This window comes from Perognathus longimembris, chromosome 3, assembly GCF_023159225.1.
Source record: "Perognathus longimembris pacificus isolate PPM17 chromosome 3, ASM2315922v1, whole genome shotgun sequence".
Lineage (NCBI taxonomy): Eukaryota > Metazoa > Chordata > Mammalia > Rodentia > Heteromyidae > Perognathus > Perognathus longimembris.
Window position 1 is genome coordinate 81,350,043 of NC_063163.1, and position 19,414 is coordinate 81,369,456.

At 46.4% G+C, this 19,414-nt stretch overlaps 3 protein-coding genes across 6 annotated transcripts in view; all 3 read left to right on the top strand.

The window, feature by feature from the left end:
- The window catches only part of Pxn (paxillin), a 52,161-nt gene extending 50,796 nt beyond the window's left edge, over window positions 1-1,365 (top strand). For all 4 annotated transcript variants that reach the window (XM_048342845.1, XM_048342843.1, XM_048342844.1 and 1 more), the window contains one exon: window positions 638-1,365. In XM_048342845.1, the coding sequence (XP_048198802.1) occupies window positions 638-904 (267 nt within the window). In that variant the 3' untranslated portion in view covers window positions 905-1,365. The remainder of the gene's footprint in view (window positions 1-637) is intronic.
- A 5,636-nt stretch (window positions 1,366-7,001) lies between these two features.
- Window positions 7,002-10,549, top strand: Rplp0 (ribosomal protein lateral stalk subunit P0). The gene is made up of 8 exons (XM_048342847.1): window positions 7,002-7,067; window positions 7,343-7,444; window positions 8,170-8,345; window positions 8,442-8,529; window positions 8,617-8,763; window positions 8,862-9,047; window positions 9,982-10,122; window positions 10,325-10,549. The coding sequence occupies exons 2-8, from the start codon at window positions 7,391-7,393 to the stop codon at window positions 10,484-10,486; spliced, it is 954 nt and encodes a 317-aa protein (XP_048198804.1). The 5' UTR covers window positions 7,002-7,067; window positions 7,343-7,390; the 3' UTR covers window positions 10,487-10,549.
- Window positions 10,550-14,554: 4,005 nt separating this feature from the next.
- Gcn1 (GCN1 activator of EIF2AK4) overlaps window positions 14,555-19,414 on the top strand; it is a 65,351-nt gene continuing 60,491 nt past the window's right edge. The window contains exon 1 of the mRNA XM_048342848.1: window positions 14,555-14,633. Within this exon, the coding sequence (XP_048198805.1) occupies window positions 14,616-14,633 (18 nt within the window). The 5' untranslated portion in view covers window positions 14,555-14,615. The remainder of the gene's footprint in view (window positions 14,634-19,414) is intronic.

Consider the following 19,414-nt stretch of genomic DNA (forward strand, 5'->3'; position numbering starts at 1 on the left):
TGGACAGTTACTTGTAAACTTCAGGTTCTTTCTCTCCTAGGAGAATTAAGCATTTTAGGTCATGTACAGTCAGTCATTCATACCTGTAATCCCAGCTACTCTGAAGGTAGGGTAGGAAGATGACAACAGCCCTGGCAAACCAAAAACAAAAGGGGGGGTTGGGAATGTGGCTTAGTGGTAAAGTGCTTGCCTCGCATACATGATGCCCTGGGTTTGATTCCTCAGCACCACATATATATAGAAAATGGCCAGAAGTTGCTCTGTGGCTCAAGTGGCAGAGTGCTAGCCTTGAGCAAAATGAAGCCAGGGACAGTGCTCAGGCCCTGAGTCCAAGCCCCAGTACTGGCCAAAAAAACTACAACAAAAAAACCCAAAAAACTAAAGGGCTAGGGTTGTGTGGCTCACGTGGTAGAGTGCTTGCCTAGCAAGTGCAGTCTTGAGTCCAATCCTATTAAAACAAAGCAAAACTCGACCATCCCCCACCCCAAGGAGAATAAACCAAAGCCATGCATTTAGCCCAGAACATAGTGTGGAGAAGATGAGCAAGTGGGAGGCATTATGCGGGTTACTGGTCATGATGCAAGAGAGGCCAGCCCTTGAGCCCCTTTCCTCCGGCCGCCCCACTTCTGTCTGGCAGGAATGCTTCACGCCTTTTGTCAACGGCAGCTTCTTTGAGCACGACGGGCAGCCATACTGTGAGGTGCACTACCACGAGCGGCGTGGCTCGCTGTGCTCCGGCTGCCAGAAGCCCATCACTGGCCGCTGCATCACCGCCATGGCCAAGAAGTTCCACCCTGAGCACTTCGTGTGTGCCTTCTGCCTCAAGCAGCTCAATAAGGGCACCTTCAAGGAGCAGAATGACAAGCCTTACTGCCAAAACTGCTTCCTCAAGCTCTTCTGCTAGGTGCCCCTCCTGACACCTACCTGCCCCCTCCCCTGCCAGTGTCCCCAACTGCTACTGTGACCCAGAGACCTTGCCCAGGTGCCATGGGCAAACCGGATGGAAACTGGAACCTTGTCCTCAACTGGTGCAGCATGGGAAGAGGGTTGTGGGGGTCTTGCCTGCTTCTCACCCCCACCAGAGCCTCGGGATCTCCTTCCTTCCGAGGCCTCCCCAGAGGTGGAAGGTGGGCCCACCCCCACAGCACGTGCCATGTGTCCCCACAAACTGTCACCCCACACTGGAGCCATCTCCCACTCACAGTTCAGCGTGGAGCCAGGGCGGGAGTCGGGGGGGGGGGGCTTTTATCTTTATTTCTTCTTGACCTAATATATGAGAGTATTGGGGGGACACTTGGCCCCCTCCAGACAATGCCAGCATACACCTATCCTTCCAAAGGTGGGAGCTCTGCAGGGGCTGTGGAAAGTTCCTTGGGCTCCCACCTTTCAGTCTCCCTGGGCCGGGGTGATTGTCCCCTTGACCATCCGTTTTTTACTTGTTCCAGCTCTACTGGGACGGTTCTCTCCAGCAATAATGTTTTCTAGCCACTTCTCCATCTCCAGGGACGGTGTGAGGTGGGGACTGTCACCCGTGCCTGGACTGACTTTGATAGATTTCTACACTGACATTTCAATTCGTATTGCCCACCTTGCTTTTACTTCTCTATACAAGATGATTTTGAAGAGATTTTTAACTCTGTTCCTTTTTGTATTTGCTCCGTCCACTGCTGCTGGTTCTTTCTGCAGCTGTGGCTTTGGTATGGACTTTGCTTTCTTTATACTGAGGATTTGGGGTGGGGAAGCAATTTATATTTTATTTTTTCTTAGCACAAGCAGGTTAACTGGGGGCAGCTCTGTGACTACCCTTCTATAACTTCATAGCTCACCAGATCTGTTTTTTTTTTTTTTTTAATAAACTGCTGTATTTTGAAACCTCTTCCTTACCATTCAGGCCAGCCAGCTCTTCATTAAAAATGGCTTAAGAGGCTGTGGTCCTTGGGACCTGGAATTCTGAACCTCAGCTGTCCTGTTCCCAAGGGAGAAGGGGCAGTACATGTCAGGGGATGGTTTTCTGTCTGAGCCTTTTCTCCCTCTGAACTTTTTGGCAACAAAGAGAACCCATTGGACACCCTTTGCCTCCTCGCTGCTTCTCTGGGGCTCTTTCTTCTGCCTTCTCAGGAAAGCTGGTATCTGAGTCTGCTTATGGACTCTACTGTGCCCATTACTTCCTCAAATTCCCTGCCTTTCCTGGAGACCTGGCCCAGCTTCCTCCTCTTTCACAGGTGGGATCTGGACTCAGGAGGTCTGGGGAGAAGGCCCTATGTTGGGACAAGGGGCCACAGTCAGATTTGAGGCAAAGGGACGGGACTCTGCCAGCATAACAGGAAGCCCAAGTGCTCTTTTTCCCCAGTATGAAATAGGAGCAGCCAGGCCAGGGTTCCTGATCAAGAGAAGGGGTCCCTAAAGGATCTCTTGGGAGGGATCCAGACCATTCTACCAGCCTCCTGAGCAGAGCCTGAGTGCCTCTTTCAAGATGGGGCTGCGAGCAGCCCAGGTCTGGGGAGGTCAGCCTGGGCCCCTGAAAGGTCTGACATCTCCACTTCCACCCACAGGCCTTATAGCTCTGTTTACAGTGACTCACCCTAGACTGCTCCTCAAGAGGGACTGGGGTTTCTGGGGTCCATCATCTGGGTCAATAGTTCGTTGATCATTTCATATGATTTTTTTCTCTATAAACTTGTAATCTGGCCTTTTCCATTTCAATTCCTGTGATTTATGCCAATAAAGTTTGCCATTATTTTCACCTGTGCTAGTGGTGGTCTGACAACTGAGTGGGCCAAACAGAGAAACCAAACCCTCTTCAGTCTTTCAGTGATCTCCAGGTGTAGAATCTGAAGGCCAAAAGCCCAGGGGATAGGTCCTGGGCCTTGACGGTGGCTGCTGGTCCTACTGACCCCAGTATGGGCTGTACTCCACTGAGAAGTTGGTGGGGAGCAGGTGGCAGGCCCTGCTCTGGGTCTTCACTTGCATTCCATGAGACCCTCCACTCACAGATAAGGAAAGAAGTTTGAGAGCACTGACATGCTTAAGGCGGTCACCACTGCGTGAGCTCGGGACCAGCGCTGCCTGTGTTCTGCACAGAAACATAACAGCTTCTGGATGTAACGCTCCCTGGAACACCGAACTTACAGTCAAAGTGCATCTCTACTGCCTCCTTGGGGTCGTGTCTACATTTTCATGCTTCTTCCTCTTAGCACTTGTTAGATCCTGAATCCACAAAGTTGTTTGATGGTTTTATTCAACCCTGAGCTGTGTGGCCTCACTGTTTTCCTTTGATTTGGAATTGTCCCGTTAATTTCTAGTCTTGAGCTCAGAAATGAATATTACCAAGCTGGGCACTGGTGGCTCACACCTGTAATCCTACCTACTCTGGAGGCTGAGATCTCAGGATTGTGGTTCAAAGCTAGCCCAGGCAGGAAAAGCTATGAGATTCTTTTCTTTTTTTGCCAGTCCTGGAGCTTGAACTCAGGCCCTGAGCCCTGTCCCTGGCTTCTTTTTGCTCAAGGCTAGCACTCTGCCACTTGAGCCACAGCACCACTTCTGGCCTTTTCTATATATGTGATGCTGAGAATCAAACCCAGGGCTTTGTGTATACAAGGCAAGCACTCTACCACTAGGCCATATTCCCAGCCCAGGATTCTTTTTTTTTTTTTTTTTTTTTTTTAAATATATTTATTTATTTATTTGCTGGTCCTGGGGCTTACACTCAGGGCCCAGGCTTTGTCCCTGAGCTTCTTTTTTTTTTGGCCAGTCCTGGGCTTGGACTCAGGGCCTGAGCACTGTCCCTGGCTTCTTTTTGCTCAAGGCTACTGCTCTGCCACTTGAGCCACAGCGCCACTTCTGGCCATTTTCCATATATGTGGTGCTGGGGAATCGAACCTAGGGCTTCATGTATAGGAGGCAAGCACTCTTGCCACTAGGCCATATTCCCAGCCCAGCCCAGGATTCTTATCTCCAGGTAGCCATCAGAAAAATGGAAGTGGCATTATGGCTCAAATAGACCAAAATAGATTGGGTGTGTGTATGTGTGTGTGTATACTTCAGCTCTTAACCCCCCAAAGATGGCAGTTTGTTTTTCCTGTCCATGCTGGATTTTTTTTTCTATAGGAATGGGGGTAGCACACTCCATTGTAATTTGCTTTTATTTTCCCCAGTCAGTTTTGCTTCGTGGATATTTTCCCATGTTGCTGAATATAGATCTACATCATTTTTATTTTTATTTTGTATTTTTTTGCTTTTTTATAATATATTAATTAAACACAAATTTTTTGACAAGGTGTGCAAAAAGGGTACAGTTACATAGTAGGGCAGTGTGTACATTTCTTGTGATATCTTACACCCTGTTTTTCTTTCCCTAGGTCAGGTAGACATATATACAGTACACAACGTACCAAGAACATATACAGTAGCCACGTGGCCTACGCCCAAGAAAATTCGCCTAGGGCTTTAAATGTAATGTCAACATTAGACAATATGTTGACAGTAGTCTTATATGAATGTACATACATAGCTTTTGAGCTATTGTATTCCACTGAGAGGTCAATTTTTGACCTTTATATGTTGAGTAGTTGTTTGGTTTTAGTCACATAATGTTGGGTCGCTGCCCCAATCCTGTGGAAAATACCATTTGACAAGCAGTTTTTGGTTTCACAGACCTGGTCTCTACTGTCTCTCCGTCACCCCATCTTAACAGTCATATATCAGGGAGATCATGCCCCTTTGTTTTCTGTGTTCTAGGCTTGTCTCGCTCAACATTATTTGTTGAAGTTCTGACCATTTCCCTGCGAATAACAATATTTCACCATTCCTAATCACTATGTAGTATTCCATTGTGTATAGGTACCATATTTTTTGGATCCATTCATCTGTGGAGGGGCATCTGGGTTGTTTCCATATTTGATCTGCATCATTTTTAAAACAGCATGATGTTTGTTATAATTGATGTAACAATTATAGAAGATGTTCATATTGACAGAGCCAGGATGTCCTTGGAAATGTATGGGGAGATTGTGTATATACTTGAATAAGTGCACTTAGAAGGAGACAGACTTAGAATTGGGAGTCTATAACTATACCATAATGAAGCCTGTGGGCTTTGAACTTATTCCTAGAGTTCTAGTATCATTTACTGGCTGACAGATGTGGATGTATTATTTAGCCTCTCAGTTTTCTATGAGTAAAATAGGATGGCTAATATTGTGCCTCCTCCAGGGATTGATGGAAATATTAACATCAGGAATGTGTACAAAGTACTTAGCACAATGCTGAGTAGGCAGAAATACATTGTCATTAAAGAGGGATCTTAGCAGTAATTGACTTGAGCAGTTCTTAAACTGGGCTGATCATCAGAGGCCCTAGGAGGCTTTAAAACAAAATACAAGTGCTAGAGCTGGGAAGGTGAGACTCGCTGGTAGACTGCTTCCTTTACATGCATATGGCCCTAGGTTCAACCTTCAGCACTACAGAGTATTTCGATTTCTCTGTACCACGTAAATAGAAAAAGCCAGGAGTGGTGTTAGAGCTCAAGTGGTAGGTCCCAGACCCTGAGTTCAAGCCCCAGGACTGGCACAAACAAAAAAAGGGGGGGGGGGCTGGAAGTGTACCTTGGTGATACAGTGTTTGCTCAGCATACATAAACATATATGCTGAGTCTCAATAGAGACTGTAGACTTTGACTAGATAGGACCTGGAAATTTATGATTTTTATAAAGCTTCTAGAGTGATTTTGATGTGTAGTTAGGTTTGGGAACTAATGCGAAAAGATGGCTTCATGAATGAGTGTTCAAAAAGATGCTATAGCGGCCTGGGAATGTGCCCTAGTGGCAAGAGTGATTGCCTCGTATACATGAAGCCCTGGGTTCGATTCCTCAGCACCACATATATAGGAAATGGCCAGAAGTGGCGCTGTGGCTCAATTGGTAGAATGCTAGCCTTGAGCAAATAGAAGCCAGGGACAGTGCTCAGACCCTGAGTCCAAGACCCAGGACTGGCAAAAAAAAAAAAAAAAAAAAAGATGCTATAGCCAAGTCAGATGCAAGACTCTACCCTTAGATCATCCTTGTTGGGCAAAAGTTTTGAGAAACAAGTGTGTTCCACATACATCTATAGCCACCTGCTTATTGGTCACATAAGGTCTAGATAAGCTGGGGGGGGGGGAGGGAGGAGGAGGAAGAAGAGGGAGATGGGAGGGGGAGGGGGAGGGAGGAATCAGGAGGAGGGACCTGGGGAAAGAAAGGATGCAGAAGATTGAACTGTGTTCCACACACACATATGTATCTACATATCTCTCTATAAATTATATATCTATATGGACATATTAGTCACTCATATACATTTATAGATATATGAAGATAGCAATAATAATAGGGAGCTGAGGTAGGTCTCAGGAGCAATCTATTTGTAGCAAGATTTGGTGGAGGTGAATTAATCTGGTGGCCGGGATTATTCTAAACTCATGGTGTGCTCTGGAAAAACAGCAACAAGAGTGATCTGGCTAAAAGGAAGTGAGTCAATAGGAAAAGCAAGTGATGAGATTACCGGTATGGAGGACCTCCCAGGTTGTCACTTAAATTTTAAGCCTTTACTGTGGAAGAAATGGGGAGATTTTAGCAAATGAAGACTTAGGGGGTCCCTCTGTTTTTTGGTCGTAAGGAAGAACCAACTAGATGAGACAAAAGACCGCCTGTGAAAGCATCCTCCCTCATGTTGTGTAAATTTGCTGATATGGCTAGTTCAGCAAAAAAAAAAAAAAAAAAATACATTCAGCGTTGCGAAAATCTAGCGGGCTGGCACCTCCAGGCCAGCAGGGGGCAAAACTCTAAGAAGAGCTCCTTCAACGCCACACAGCGCCCTCCTTAACCACTCTACTTTAAAGGCTGCTTCCTGTTGGCCAGAGTGGCAGTGATATGAGCCAATAGCTGACGACATTAGTTCGGTTTGGCGGGACGGGTGACGACGCCAGCCAATGGGCAGGGATGCTATTCGTGGCTTCTGATTGGTCTCTGGTTTACCTATAAAAGGCTCACGCCGACGGAAGGCCCTTCTTTCGCCAGGCGTCCTCGTGAGAGGTTTGTGTGGTGCTTCTTCTTTGCCGAGGAGTCGTGGCAGGAAGCATGGGGTCTTTTGGGAGACCAAGGAGGGTGGGATGGGGTGCGATTTGGGGGTGTCGGGGCTCGGGCGCGCGCTCCCTGGTGCTCTGGCGCGGGGTTGAACTCCGCATGTGGTAGCGGTGGCTGCTCAAGGCCCAGCCGGCGAGCGCCCGCGCGTGGCCTGTTCCGTGTAGGCCTCAGACCCAGGGACAAGTGTTGGGGTGACCGAGCCTGAGCGCCTTCTCTCCCCTCAGTGACCTCGTCTTTAAACCCTACGTGGCAATCCCTGACGCACCGTCGTGATGCCCAGGGAAGACAGGGCGACCTGGAAGTCCAACTACTTCCTTAAGATCATCGTAAGTGCCGAGTGGCTGTGGCCGAACATCATGGTGCCCCTCATTGTGTTAGGCCATGGAGGGAAGAGCTATAATCTCAGCAGTTTCCCGGAGTAGGCTTTCCTCTAACTCTACTTGCTACGATCTTTGGGGAGGTGTGAGGCAAAGAGTGACTAATTTTAGGGCAAGTCGTCCCACACGTTAGGCCTGTCAGTCAGGAAAATAAATGTCCAATGACTTAGGAGTGGCTGTCGGTGTTGGTCTTAATAAGTTCCCAACTGCTACCCCTTAGGAACTTGTCTTGTAAGGTGTGTTTCAGTGCCCCACTCTTAGCATAATTTTTCTTTCTTGGTGGGTAGATTTGAACCCAGGGCCCCAGGCATTTTAGGCACAGAGTAATCCAGATGCCCCTAACCTAAGTTGTACAAATAACACTTTGTAATAAGTGTTTTGAGTCCCTTGATGAACTTTTTTGGGACAGTTTATTTTCTGTTTGGCATCTATTTTGGTGAATTAGACTTGACTCATAATTGAAAGTAAACCCACGAAAGTTCACCTGTAGAGATTAAATAATCTTTTAGCAGTGCAGGGGATCAAGCCCAGGACTTTATGCTAAGCAAGTGCTCTGTCACCTGCTTCTAAGTCTGGATCAAGTCTGAGAGTGTTAAAACAGAAACTGGTGATTGTGCTTACTTTGCTGACATTACCTCCCTCTTCCCATTCCATTTTCTGGTTTGTTTTTATAGCAACTTTTGGATGATTATCCAAAATGCTTCATTGTCGGAGCAGACAATGTGGGGTCCAAGCAGATGCAGCAGATCCGGATGTCGCTCCGAGGGAAGGCTGTGGTGCTGATGGGCAAGAACACCATGATGCGCAAGGCCATCCGAGGGCACCTGGAAAACAACCCAGCTCTGGAGAAGTCAGTCAATGTCTCCTGACAGCACTCCCTTCCTCATGCCTTCCTGGGGAAGAATGATACTTCAGGTGATGGTGTCCTGTAAACTTCTCTTTGCAGACTGCTGCCTCATATCCGGGGGAATGTGGGCTTTGTGTTCACCAAGGAGGACCTTACTGAGATCAGGGACATGCTGCTGGCCAATAAGGTAAGGGGAGAATCAGTTTGGAGAAAGATGTTGGCTTTTAAAACAATGTGTATCAGTGGATAGATTTTCACTATTGTCTTCTTTCAGGTACCAGCTGCTGCCCGTGCTGGTGCCATTGCCCCATGTGAAGTCACTGTGCCAGCTCAGAACACTGGTCTGGGGCCCGAGAAGACTTCCTTCTTCCAGGCTCTAGGCATCACTACTAAGATCTCCAGGGGCACCATTGAAATTCTGGTGAGCAGCAAGGCACATTGTGTGCATGTGTTTGTCTTGGGGAGTGGGCTTGCTAGATGTTCATATATTAACTGCTCACTGTTAATCCTGTTCCTCAGAGTGATGTGCAGCTGATAAAGACCGGAGATAAAGTGGGAGCCAGTGAAGCCACACTGCTGAACATGCTCAACATCTCCCCCTTCTCCTTTGGGCTGATCATCCAGCAGGTGTTTGACAATGGCAGCATCTACAACCCGGAAGTGCTTGACATCACTGAGGATGCTCTGCATTCCCGCTTCCTGGAGGTGTGTGCTTCCCAGCCCCTTCCTACATTTGTGGTTGGTGGCAGGGCAAACATAAGAACTGTCTCCTGTATAAGCTAGCTGTGTAATCACGCACAGTTTAGTCTGTCTACTCCCATAGTCTCATCTGCAGAAAAGGCATTTGTAAGTTGAAGGGTTTAGTGAGTGTACAGCTTTAGAAAAGTTCTGGGCACTTTGTGTTACTGTTCAGAACCCTAGGGTGAGACAGGAGATGTGAAGTAGTGACAAGGTTGGAGGAGAAGATGGAGATGTGTGTAAATGTTACTGTTACATTGCTAAGTATCTTTTCTTGGAAGGATAGTTTGTCTTTTTTTTTTTTTTTTTTTTGCTGGTCCTGGGGCTTTAACTCAGGGCCAGGGCACTCACTGTTCTTTTGTTCAAGGCTAGCACTCTACCACTTCACCTTTTTCTGTTTAGGTGGTACTGAGGAATCAAACACAACTTCATGTGTGCTAGGCAAGCACTACTGCTAAGCCACATTCCCAGCTCCTATCCTTTTTTTCTGAGACTATTTTACCTGATTTTACCACTGAAATGTCGTGAAGATGTGGTTTGAATTGAGCTTGCCCCCCCCCCCGCCGCCTTTGTTTTTTGTGCTTGAAATAAGGGCTTTCTAACTCTGGCCTCCAATTTGTGGTCTTGTCTCTACCTTGAACAGGCAAACTTAAACTGTTCCTCAATATCTGATTTCCACAACCTGCACATTTAAGCTAATTAGGATTTGAAAGCATTAAATTTCTCTAGTTAACCGCCAGAAAACTGGAAGTGGTGCTGTGGCTGACAGTGGTAGAGTGCTAGCCTTGAGCAAAAGAGACCAGGGATAGTGCCCAGGCCCAGAGTTCAAGCCCCATGACTGATGAAAAAGAAAAAGTTGTACAAAGGGGTAGCATTCAACAAATAATCTTTCTTGCTGCAGGGTGTTCGCAACGTCGCCAGTGTCTGCCTGCAGATTGGTTACCCAACTGTTGCCTCTGTGCCTCATTCTATCATCAATGGGTACAAGCGGGTCCTGGCTTTGTCTGTGGAGACTGACTACACTTTCCCACTTGCTGAAAAGGTAAAAAAGATCTCAGTGAGCCTGGCAGCAGGGTAACTGTCTATGAAGTGTTTTTCATAATTTGCATTATCAGGTACATTTTTAAGAGGATATTTTAGACATTTGGTAGAGTGTATTGACAAGACTGGGGGAATGTAGATAAAGAGGGAGGGTTTCGGTATAGAGGGATAGATGACTCCATTCACTGACTGCTCCCCTTCAGGTCAAGGCCTTTTTGGCTGATCCATCTGCCTTTGTGGCTGCTGCTCCTGTGGCTGCTGCCACCACTGCTGCTCCTGCCGCCGCCGCTGCCCCAGCCAAGGCTGAAGCCAAGGAAGAGTCGGAGGAATCAGATGAGGATATGGGATTTGGTCTTTTTGACTAATTTCCTAGAAGCAATCAACTTGTTTATTGGCAGAACAAGAAAATAAAGGCTTACTACTTTGTCTTTAAAGTCTCTATTTTGGGCTGGGAATATGGCCTAGTGGCAAGAGTGGCTTGCCTCATATACATGAGGCCCTGGGTTCGATTCCCCAGCACCACATATACAGAAAATGGCCAGAAGTGGCGCTGTGGCTCAAGTGGCAGAGTGCTATCCTTGAGCAAAAAGAAGCCAGGGACCATGCTCAGGCCCTGAGTCCAAGGCCCAGCACTGGTTAAAAAAAATTACTCAGTAAAGTCTCTATTTTGTGGTTAATGGTGCAAGATGAAAGGTTGGCTTCTATTGGCCAAGTGAAGCTGCTGCTTGGGCAACTACAGTCTACACAGCGCACTTTAATATTCAAGGGAATATATGTTTTATTTTTTTAGTCATGGGAGCTTTTCCTGAGCTCCAGCTCTACCATGAGCCACAGCGCCACCTCTGGTTTTCTAGTGGTTAATTGGAGATGAGGGTCTCCTGGACTTAACTGCCTGGGCTGGCTTTGAACTGCAATCCTCAGATCTCAGTCTCCTGAGTAGCTAGGATTACAGATGAGCCACCAGTGCCCAGCAGACAGTTTATATATTATAAGCACCATTTGGATGGCTAGAACTGGACTGTACCAAGCTTCTTTTACTGAGGTCTTGAATTCAGGCCTCTTGCTTTCTGGACAAGTCTATCACTTGAGCTGTGACCCCAGCCCACCAAGTCCTTTATATACTGTAGTGTCTTTTCTTGGATCAGTTGTGGTACTATGCCTGGGTGCTGTCCCTGAGCTTGTCAGTTTGAGGCTAGTGCTATATCATGAGCCACTGTACCACTTCTGGTTTTCTGGTGGGTAATTAGTCATGGACTTTCCTGCTTGGGTTGGCTTTGCACTGAAATCAATCCTCAGATCTTTTCCTGAGCAGCTCGGATTAAGCATGAGCCACCTGTGCCTGGCCTTGGAATGTCTAGAAGAATGACTTCAAGAACCTGAATACTGGGCTGGTAATATAGCCTAGTGGCAAGAGTGCTTGCCTCCTACACATGAAACTCAGTTTGATTCCCCAGCACCACATATATGGAAAATGGCCAGAAGGGGTGCTGTGGCTAAGGTGGCAGAGTGCTAGCCTTGAGCAGGAAGAAGCCAGGGACATTGCTCAGGCCCTGAGTCTAAGGCCCAGGACTGGCCAAAAAAACAAAACCTGAATACCAAAATTTGTGTTCAAGTCACAAAATACTTGAGTAGGACTGGGCATGGTACATCCCTAATACCTATACTCTGGGATTGGAAGTTCAGGGACCAAGCTAGGCTCTAGTACACTTAGATCACCTCTAGGACTGGAGGTATGATTCAAGTGGTAATTACTGTGATCCAAAAAACAGCAAGACCTTGAGGCCCTAGTATAAAATAGGCATAAAAACCTTTAGGAGCTGGGAATACGGCCTAGTGGTAAAGTTCCCTCAGTACTACATATATAGAAAGAGCCAGAAGTGGCGCTGTGGCTCAAGTGGCAGAGTGCTAGCCTTGGGCAAAAAGCCAGGGATGGTGCTCAGGCCCTGAGTTCAAGCCCCAGGACTGGCAAAAAAGCCAAACCAAACAAAAATCACCTTTAGATTGCTAAGCGTAATACTATGCCTGTATGGTTTGCTATCCTTGAGTAATGGCAAATATTTATTTTTAAAATGACAAACGACATGAAGTTCATTGATACTATGTTTGAAAGTTCCTACTTGCCCTTTATTTTCTTAAAAAGATGGAGGTCTTTCTATTCCAGACTTGTTAGCATTTCCCTAGCCTCAGGTCCTCAGCTCCTCCCACTAGCCCCCAGATCCACCCATACCTAAAGAGCCATTCCTACTTACTACCTAACTACTTCCCCTTTACCCCCAGAGAGAGAAGCTGCCATCTGGATAAGGTGCCATGTAGCAGATGCCATGTAGCTCCCTCTCCCATGGGAACTATGGCCCCACTAATAAACCTCCTTATGAACCTTCTCCTGCCTGTGATTATCTTCCACATGGTCCTCTGGGATGGCCGGGACCTATGTGTTCAAGACTGGCCTCAAGCGTGATCATTGCTTAAGCCTCCTGAGTGCTAGGACTACATATTTGACACTACATCTGGCTACAGAGGGCTGGTTGTACTGTTTTCCCTATGCCTAACAAGGTTTATATAGGCCCAGTAAGATTAACACAATTCATGCTGTAATAGAATTGGGGTGACTAAGTAACAAGGGCTGTTTGAACACAAGGGACCAGGATATCACAGTTAATGTGATAAATGGCTGAATAGGTGGTGCATACATTTTGGCTATTCTGGACAAAGGGATGAATTACATCCTAGTCTGGAGAGTTCAATTGAAGTAAGATTTCAGGTTACTTAGAATTTATGAGTAAGATTTTCCATTAGATATTTTCAGGTCATGATTGTAACAATGCAGAAAGCAAAAATGTGTCTGAGAAAGACTACTGCTGTTTACACTGGACTACAGATGTGGCTAGCAGACTGTTCACTAAAATACTGAATAATGTCAGTTCATATAATGTCATTCCAACAAATGAACTCGAGTCATATGAACCCTTAAACAGCTAGGTTTTTCAAACTGGTTGGTGGTCCAATTCATGAGCAATTAGGTGATGATTGCTGATTGCTGAGAGGGTAGGCATTTTGTGACAAAGCTTGTAGAGAGGTATGTATTGATGTATTTGTCATAAGTAGGGCTTTGTCAAAACTTTAAAAGTCACTGCTGAGAACCAACTAGAGGCCTTCTGTAAACCTGTGTAAACTGTGGATCAGTGTCTCCCCTGTAGTTTTAGCTATTCAGGAGGCTGATCTCTAAGATCCAGGTTCAAAGCCAGCCAGGGTAAAGCCAGCCATTTATTCATTTATCTTATCAGCTATATGTGATATCTTGGTGCTTGTGTTCAAACAGCCCTTGTACTTACTTAATTGCCTCAATTTTATTACAACATGTTAACTGTTGATCTTACTGTGCCTATATATAAACTTCATTAGGTATGGGGGGAAAAACAAAGAGTACAATCAGCCCTCCACAAATTAAAAAGGTTCTGCATCCAAATTCAACTGTAGATACAAGTTACTACCAGTACTAAATGTAGCCAGGCGTGGTGTGAAGCATCTACAATCCTAGCACTCACAAAGCTGATTAAGTTTGAGGCCAGTCCGAAACTTTTTTTCTTGCCAGTCCTGGGGCTTGAACTCAGGGGCCTGGGAACTGTCTTGTCCCTGAGCCTCCTTTTGCTCAAGGCTGGCACTCTACCACATTGAGCCACAGCACGGCTTCTGGCCTTTTCTGCTTATGCGGTGCTGAGGAATCGAACTCATGGCTTCGTGCATGCTAGGCAAGCACTCTACCACTAAGCCACGTTCCCAGCCCTTTTATCTCCAACCACCCAGCAAAGAGCCAGAAGTGGAGGCGTGTGGTTCAAAAGCTAAAGTGCTAGCCTTCAGCGGGAAAAAACCGAGGCAAGAAATGTGAGGCACTGAGTTCACCCTAATACCGGCATAAATAAAAAATAAGCGGCAGTCTACAGAGCTACCGCAGGCTACGTCGGCCCTCTGAGTACACTTCAGACAACTACGTACAATTTAGGGCCAGGAGGCTCTTTCCTAGCTCGGCGGTCCGCCTCCCGCCGGGGTGCGCCGTCGTACCTCCGGGCCGGAGCCTCCCGGGGCAGGCTCCGCACACTCCCCGGGCCTCTCCCACGTCTCCAGTTTTCAGGCCCTGAGGGCACAACACCACTTCCTCCCCTCCCGCCGCTAGGAAGCGACGCAGGGCAGTTTCTAAGAGGGCAGTCTTAAGGGAAAGCTCTCGTGACAGTGTCCAGTGACCGGCGGCCAGGGTGGTCTCCCCACAGGGCAATCCTCGGGACCTCCTCTCCCTTGCAGCCAAGCTGAGAAGGGCCTGGGTTTGGCCGCCGGATTCTAAAGCCTACGTGGCCGCCTTCCCGCCCGGGGGCGCCAGGCCCAGGCCCGGGCTCCAGCAAAGACTTTAGGCTTCGCTGGGACGCGTGGGTCGTCCTGCCCCGCCCCCAGACGGTGACCCGGAAGCACTCCAGAAGCAGTTCCGGGGTGAGCGCCGGCAGGATGGCGGCCGACACGCAGGTGAGGCGGGCTTGCTGCGGAGCCAACGCGGCCAGCGACTGGGCGCGGACGGCGTCGGTTGCGTCCGACGGCTCAGTTTGGGGTGCGGGAGGGGTGCGGGGAGTCCGCGAAGGGTTCGGATTAGGGTTACCTCAGACCGGCTTCTCACGGCTCCCGGCCCGGGCCGGACGGCGCAGACTGGCCCCGGGCTGGTCAAGTCACGGACGCGGGCTCGGGCAGCTGGAGCCCCACGGGGCTGTCCTCTGACCCAGCATTGCAGAAGTTAACTTTCGGAGCTCCCTTTCATTTTTCCAAAGCCATCTGGCTCCATGTCAAGTCTTCCTCAAACTTTGTATTCAGGAAAAAATAATCCAGGAACATACTACGCCGTGCAGGCACTTAGGAGCGAAGTCTTTTGGATCTACACACATTTGGCTTTGGGTCCCTGGCTCGTCGGTTTTGATAATTTATGTTTGTTTGTTAAAGTAGATCAATAACTTCATCCCGTCAGGTCTCAGTCCTTTTATCTATTAAGTGACACTGAGATTAATACCTATTTTATAGTGGGGCTGTGACGATTCAGTGAGGTAAAAGTTCTTATTAGAGCCAGAGTTAGATAAAAGGACTGCACACTCCTACAGAGTCTTGAAACCTTTGAGTGTTAACACCTGTGGGTACCTCGAAGTTGCGGGAAACCGTTTTCCCTCATCTGGGCATTGCTTGTAGCTGTATTTTAAGGTGAAAAGCCATTATGGAAAAGAGAGACCGGTGTTGTAGATCCTCTCAGGTGGAAGGGACCACTTTCTGAACATTCAGAGGACATTTGGTAAGAATTTCCTAAGGCCAGAGTTGGGATTTGCTTTAAATTGTGTTATGCTGAATCCTAGGAAGAAGAGTGTCTTTGTCTATTGGATGTTTTTTGAGGCCTTAGAGGAATAGCATGGCCTGGGGATGTGGCCTAGTGGCAAGAGTGCTCGCCTTGTACACATGAAGCCCTGGGTTCAATTCCCCAGCACCACATATACAGAAAACGGCCAGAAGTGGCGCTGTGGCTCAAGTGGCAGAGTGCTAGACTTGAGCAAAAAGAAGTCATGGACAGTGCTCAGGCCCTGAGTCCAAGCTCCAGGACTGGCAAAAAAAAGGAAAAGAGAGAGAAAAAGAGGAATAGCATGGTAAATTTATACTCAAGGATAAAGGAATCAACTCTACAGCTACTAGCACTGTATTTGGTAGCCACTAGCAGTGTGTTTGCTACCTATATATCCTTAAATCTCACCAACTTGACTTATCCAATCCTGTGTGTATGTGTATATGTATGTACTATGGCTGAATTCAAGGCCAGGGTGCTGTCCCTTAGCTTTTTCACTCAAGGCCAGTGTTCTGTTAATTGAGCCATAGCTCTACTTGCAGCTTTTTTTTTTTTTTTTTTTTTTTTTTTTTTGCTTAGTTGGGAGATAAGTGCCTCACAGACTTTACTTCCTGGGCTAGCTTTGAATTGGGATTCTCACATCTCAGCCTCCTGAGTAGCTAGGATTATAGATGTGAGCCACCAGACCTCAGATAGGTGAGCCACCAGAGCCCAGTTTATGTTGGGAATCGAACCCAAAGCTTCACACTTGCTAAACAAGTGCTGAACAAATGAGCCACACCCCCCAGCCTTCTCAGTATCTTTTGTTTTCTTTCTTTTTACTGATCCTGGTCTTTTTGCTGGTCTTGGGGCTTGAACTCAGGGCCTGGGTGCTGTAACTGGAGAGCTTAGTGGTAGAGAGTTTGCCTAGCATGCATGAAATCTTAGGTTTCATCCATCCCTAGTACCACAAAAACAAAAATTAAAAAAAAAGACCAGCAAAACAACAATAATAACAAGGGATTGGAAGAGTTAGACAGCAGCAGCAAACTTTTGGAAGTTGGAAAATGATAAGAATTCCTAAGAATTTAGCAGATGTAGCCAGGTACCTTTGATCACACCTGTAATACTAGCTTCTTGAAAGGTCAAGACCTCGAGGTCTGAAGTTTGAGCCAGCTCAGGCAGAAACGTGAGACTCAATCTTCAATTAGCAAACTGTCAGGCTAGAGGCTTGGCTCAAGTGGTGGAGCTCAAGCTGTGAGCAAGAGAGTTTGAGATCCTGAAGTCAAACCCTGGTTCTGGCAAACAACAACAAAGAATTTAGCAGATTTGATTAAATGAATTATTCTAATTGAATAGTTAGGAAAGCTAAGTCCCAACCTGAAATACATTGCAGAATATATGAAAGGGGCTATATTAAGGAAGATTGGTTGAAGCCTGGTTCAGAAGTAGTCAGATTCTAAGCTTTCTTCCATGCTGACAAAAGATAATCTGGTTTTTCTCTAGAGACTAAAGCAGAGAACCCCTGTGCATTATCCAAGGAAATTGTCAAATAATTAAAGCAAATTCCAACTAAAGAATATGGTTTCTAGACCAAAAGTCTTTAGCACAGTAGACAAGAATAGACTTATAAAGCACATTATCATGAAATTTTAGAGCCCTGAGACAAAGAGAAGACCCAGAACCTTCCAGAGAGAAAAATCAGATCTAATGCCTTTAATCCCAGCACTCAGAAAGTTAAGATGAGATTTTTGAGAGTTGCTGGGCAATCTGAGATATAGCCATAGTGAGATCCTGTCTGAAAACCTCAGAATGGCAGTAGACTTTACAACCACAACTCAAAATTAGAACTCAGTGTAGGAATGCTGCAGTCTAGAATTCTGAGACTATATAAACTTATGACTAGAACATTTTCAGACTTGTAAAGACAACCCCAGATGGAAATGTAGTTTACCTAAACACAAGAAAGGGGAAATTTTCAGAGTGATTAACTTCACCTCATTTTACAGGGTTATCTGCCCTATTGGGACAAGAGAGAAAACAGATTTATTGGTTTAACTGATCTATATTGAATGTAGCCATGTAACCAAAGGTTTGGGTTGAATTATTAATAAGAATAGATAAAAGAAGGCAAATTGGGTGTGATGGGAAGAAGAAATTATTTTGTTCTCTCTTTGGGGGGGCAATTATTAAGGGAACAAAATGCTGGGAAGAATGAGACATTTGTATTATTAAGTGGAAGTTGAATACCATTTACATGTAATATAAACCCTGACTTCTTTTTTTTTTTTTTTGGCCAGTCCTGGGCCTTGGACTCAGGGCCTGAGCACTGTCCCTGGCTTCTTCCCGCTCAAGGCTAGCACTCTGCCACTTGAGCCACAGCGCCACTTCTGGCCGTTTTCTGTATATGTGGTGCTGGGGAATCGAACCTAGGGCCTCGTGTATCCGAGGCAGGCACTCTTGCCACTAGGCTATATCCCCAGCCTAAACCCTGACTTCTTAACTGGCCCACATTATGAAACTCTTGGGGAAACTGGGATGCGGTGGGGGTCAGAGAGGGAAAGGTCAAATGGCACAGTTAGATCAGTATTATATCACCACAAACACATCATCTCTATGTTTTAGGTAGGGAGTTTGACTACAGAAATATCAGACTCAACCCAAAAGGTTGCTTGAGGAGTGAGGGTAAGCGTGAGTGTGTGTGTGTGTTTGTGTGTGTGTGTACGTACGTGCACACGTGGGGCAGTCTTGGGGCTTGAATTTAGGGGCTGAACACTGTCCCTGAGCTCTTTTGCTCAAGGCTGGTGCTCTACTCCTTGAGTCACAGCTCCATTCTTCTGGCCTTCTTGATGGATGATTGGAGATAAGAGGCTTTTGAACTTTCCTGCCTGATCTGGCTTTGAGCTGTGACTCTCAGATCTCAGCCTCCTGAGTAGCTAGGATCACAGGCATGAACCACCAATGCCCAGCTAAGCAAGGGGTCTTCAACAGCAAACCTCCCAAATCTTCTGACTTTGCCTCTTGAATTGTTTACCTAAACACATATACATCTGTGACTATAAAAACAAAGGTCATTTTAAAGAAAACTAAGTCATTTTATGTAGAAGTTTGGAATCAAGTTTCTTCATTGCCAAAAGAACCATAGCAGAGATTTACACACAAAGGACAAACAGCATTTTATTTCTCTGAACCTTTGACTCATGCTACTAATTAGGGCTGGCTATGAAATTTCTCAAAACTAAAAGTTGACTGCAACAGTGTGCTGGTTAGATGAGTTTAAGTGTGTCCTGCTCTACTGCTCCTGTTTCTACTGCCTGTCCACTTTGTAGTTTGTACAGTATTGCTCAGGACCAGATTTTCCCAGGTTTCTGGGGACATTCACACACTGCCTCACTTCCTGGGTCTTTATATTTACGGTCCTGTGTGGGGAACTGCAGCTGTGTTAACTGATGGTTGTCGAAGGCTGAATACTTGTCAGCATTGCTGTATAGGCCTACTTGGTTTCAGGTTTATTTTCAAAAATGCAGGTGCTGTGGCTCTCAGCTCTACTTTGAGCAGTGACTTCCTCTCTTGGAGGTCATCCCACTTTTACTCCTAAGTTGGGCCTTCTGATGCTTCCCTTGAAGGCTTTGTAGTATTAGTAGCCAACTCATTTGCTGGAGATGAGAGGAAGTGGTATTCATACCCATCTCATAAATCTCTCTGTGTAGTCATATTATCTGCACCGGATATATGAAGAAATGGAAGATTAGGCCCATCAACTTGATTTCTACCCTTGTAAGAGGCAGAACTGGGATTTAACCTTTAAACCTTTTATCTTCAGGCAGTGTTGTGTTCTGGCAGACTGGCGAGTATACTGGCATCCTCTTTCGGAGGTCAGAGTGATCAGAGTGAGAGAAAGGGTACATGTTGGACATTAGGCAGGCCCTCCCTAGGTTTTAGGAAGATTGAAAGA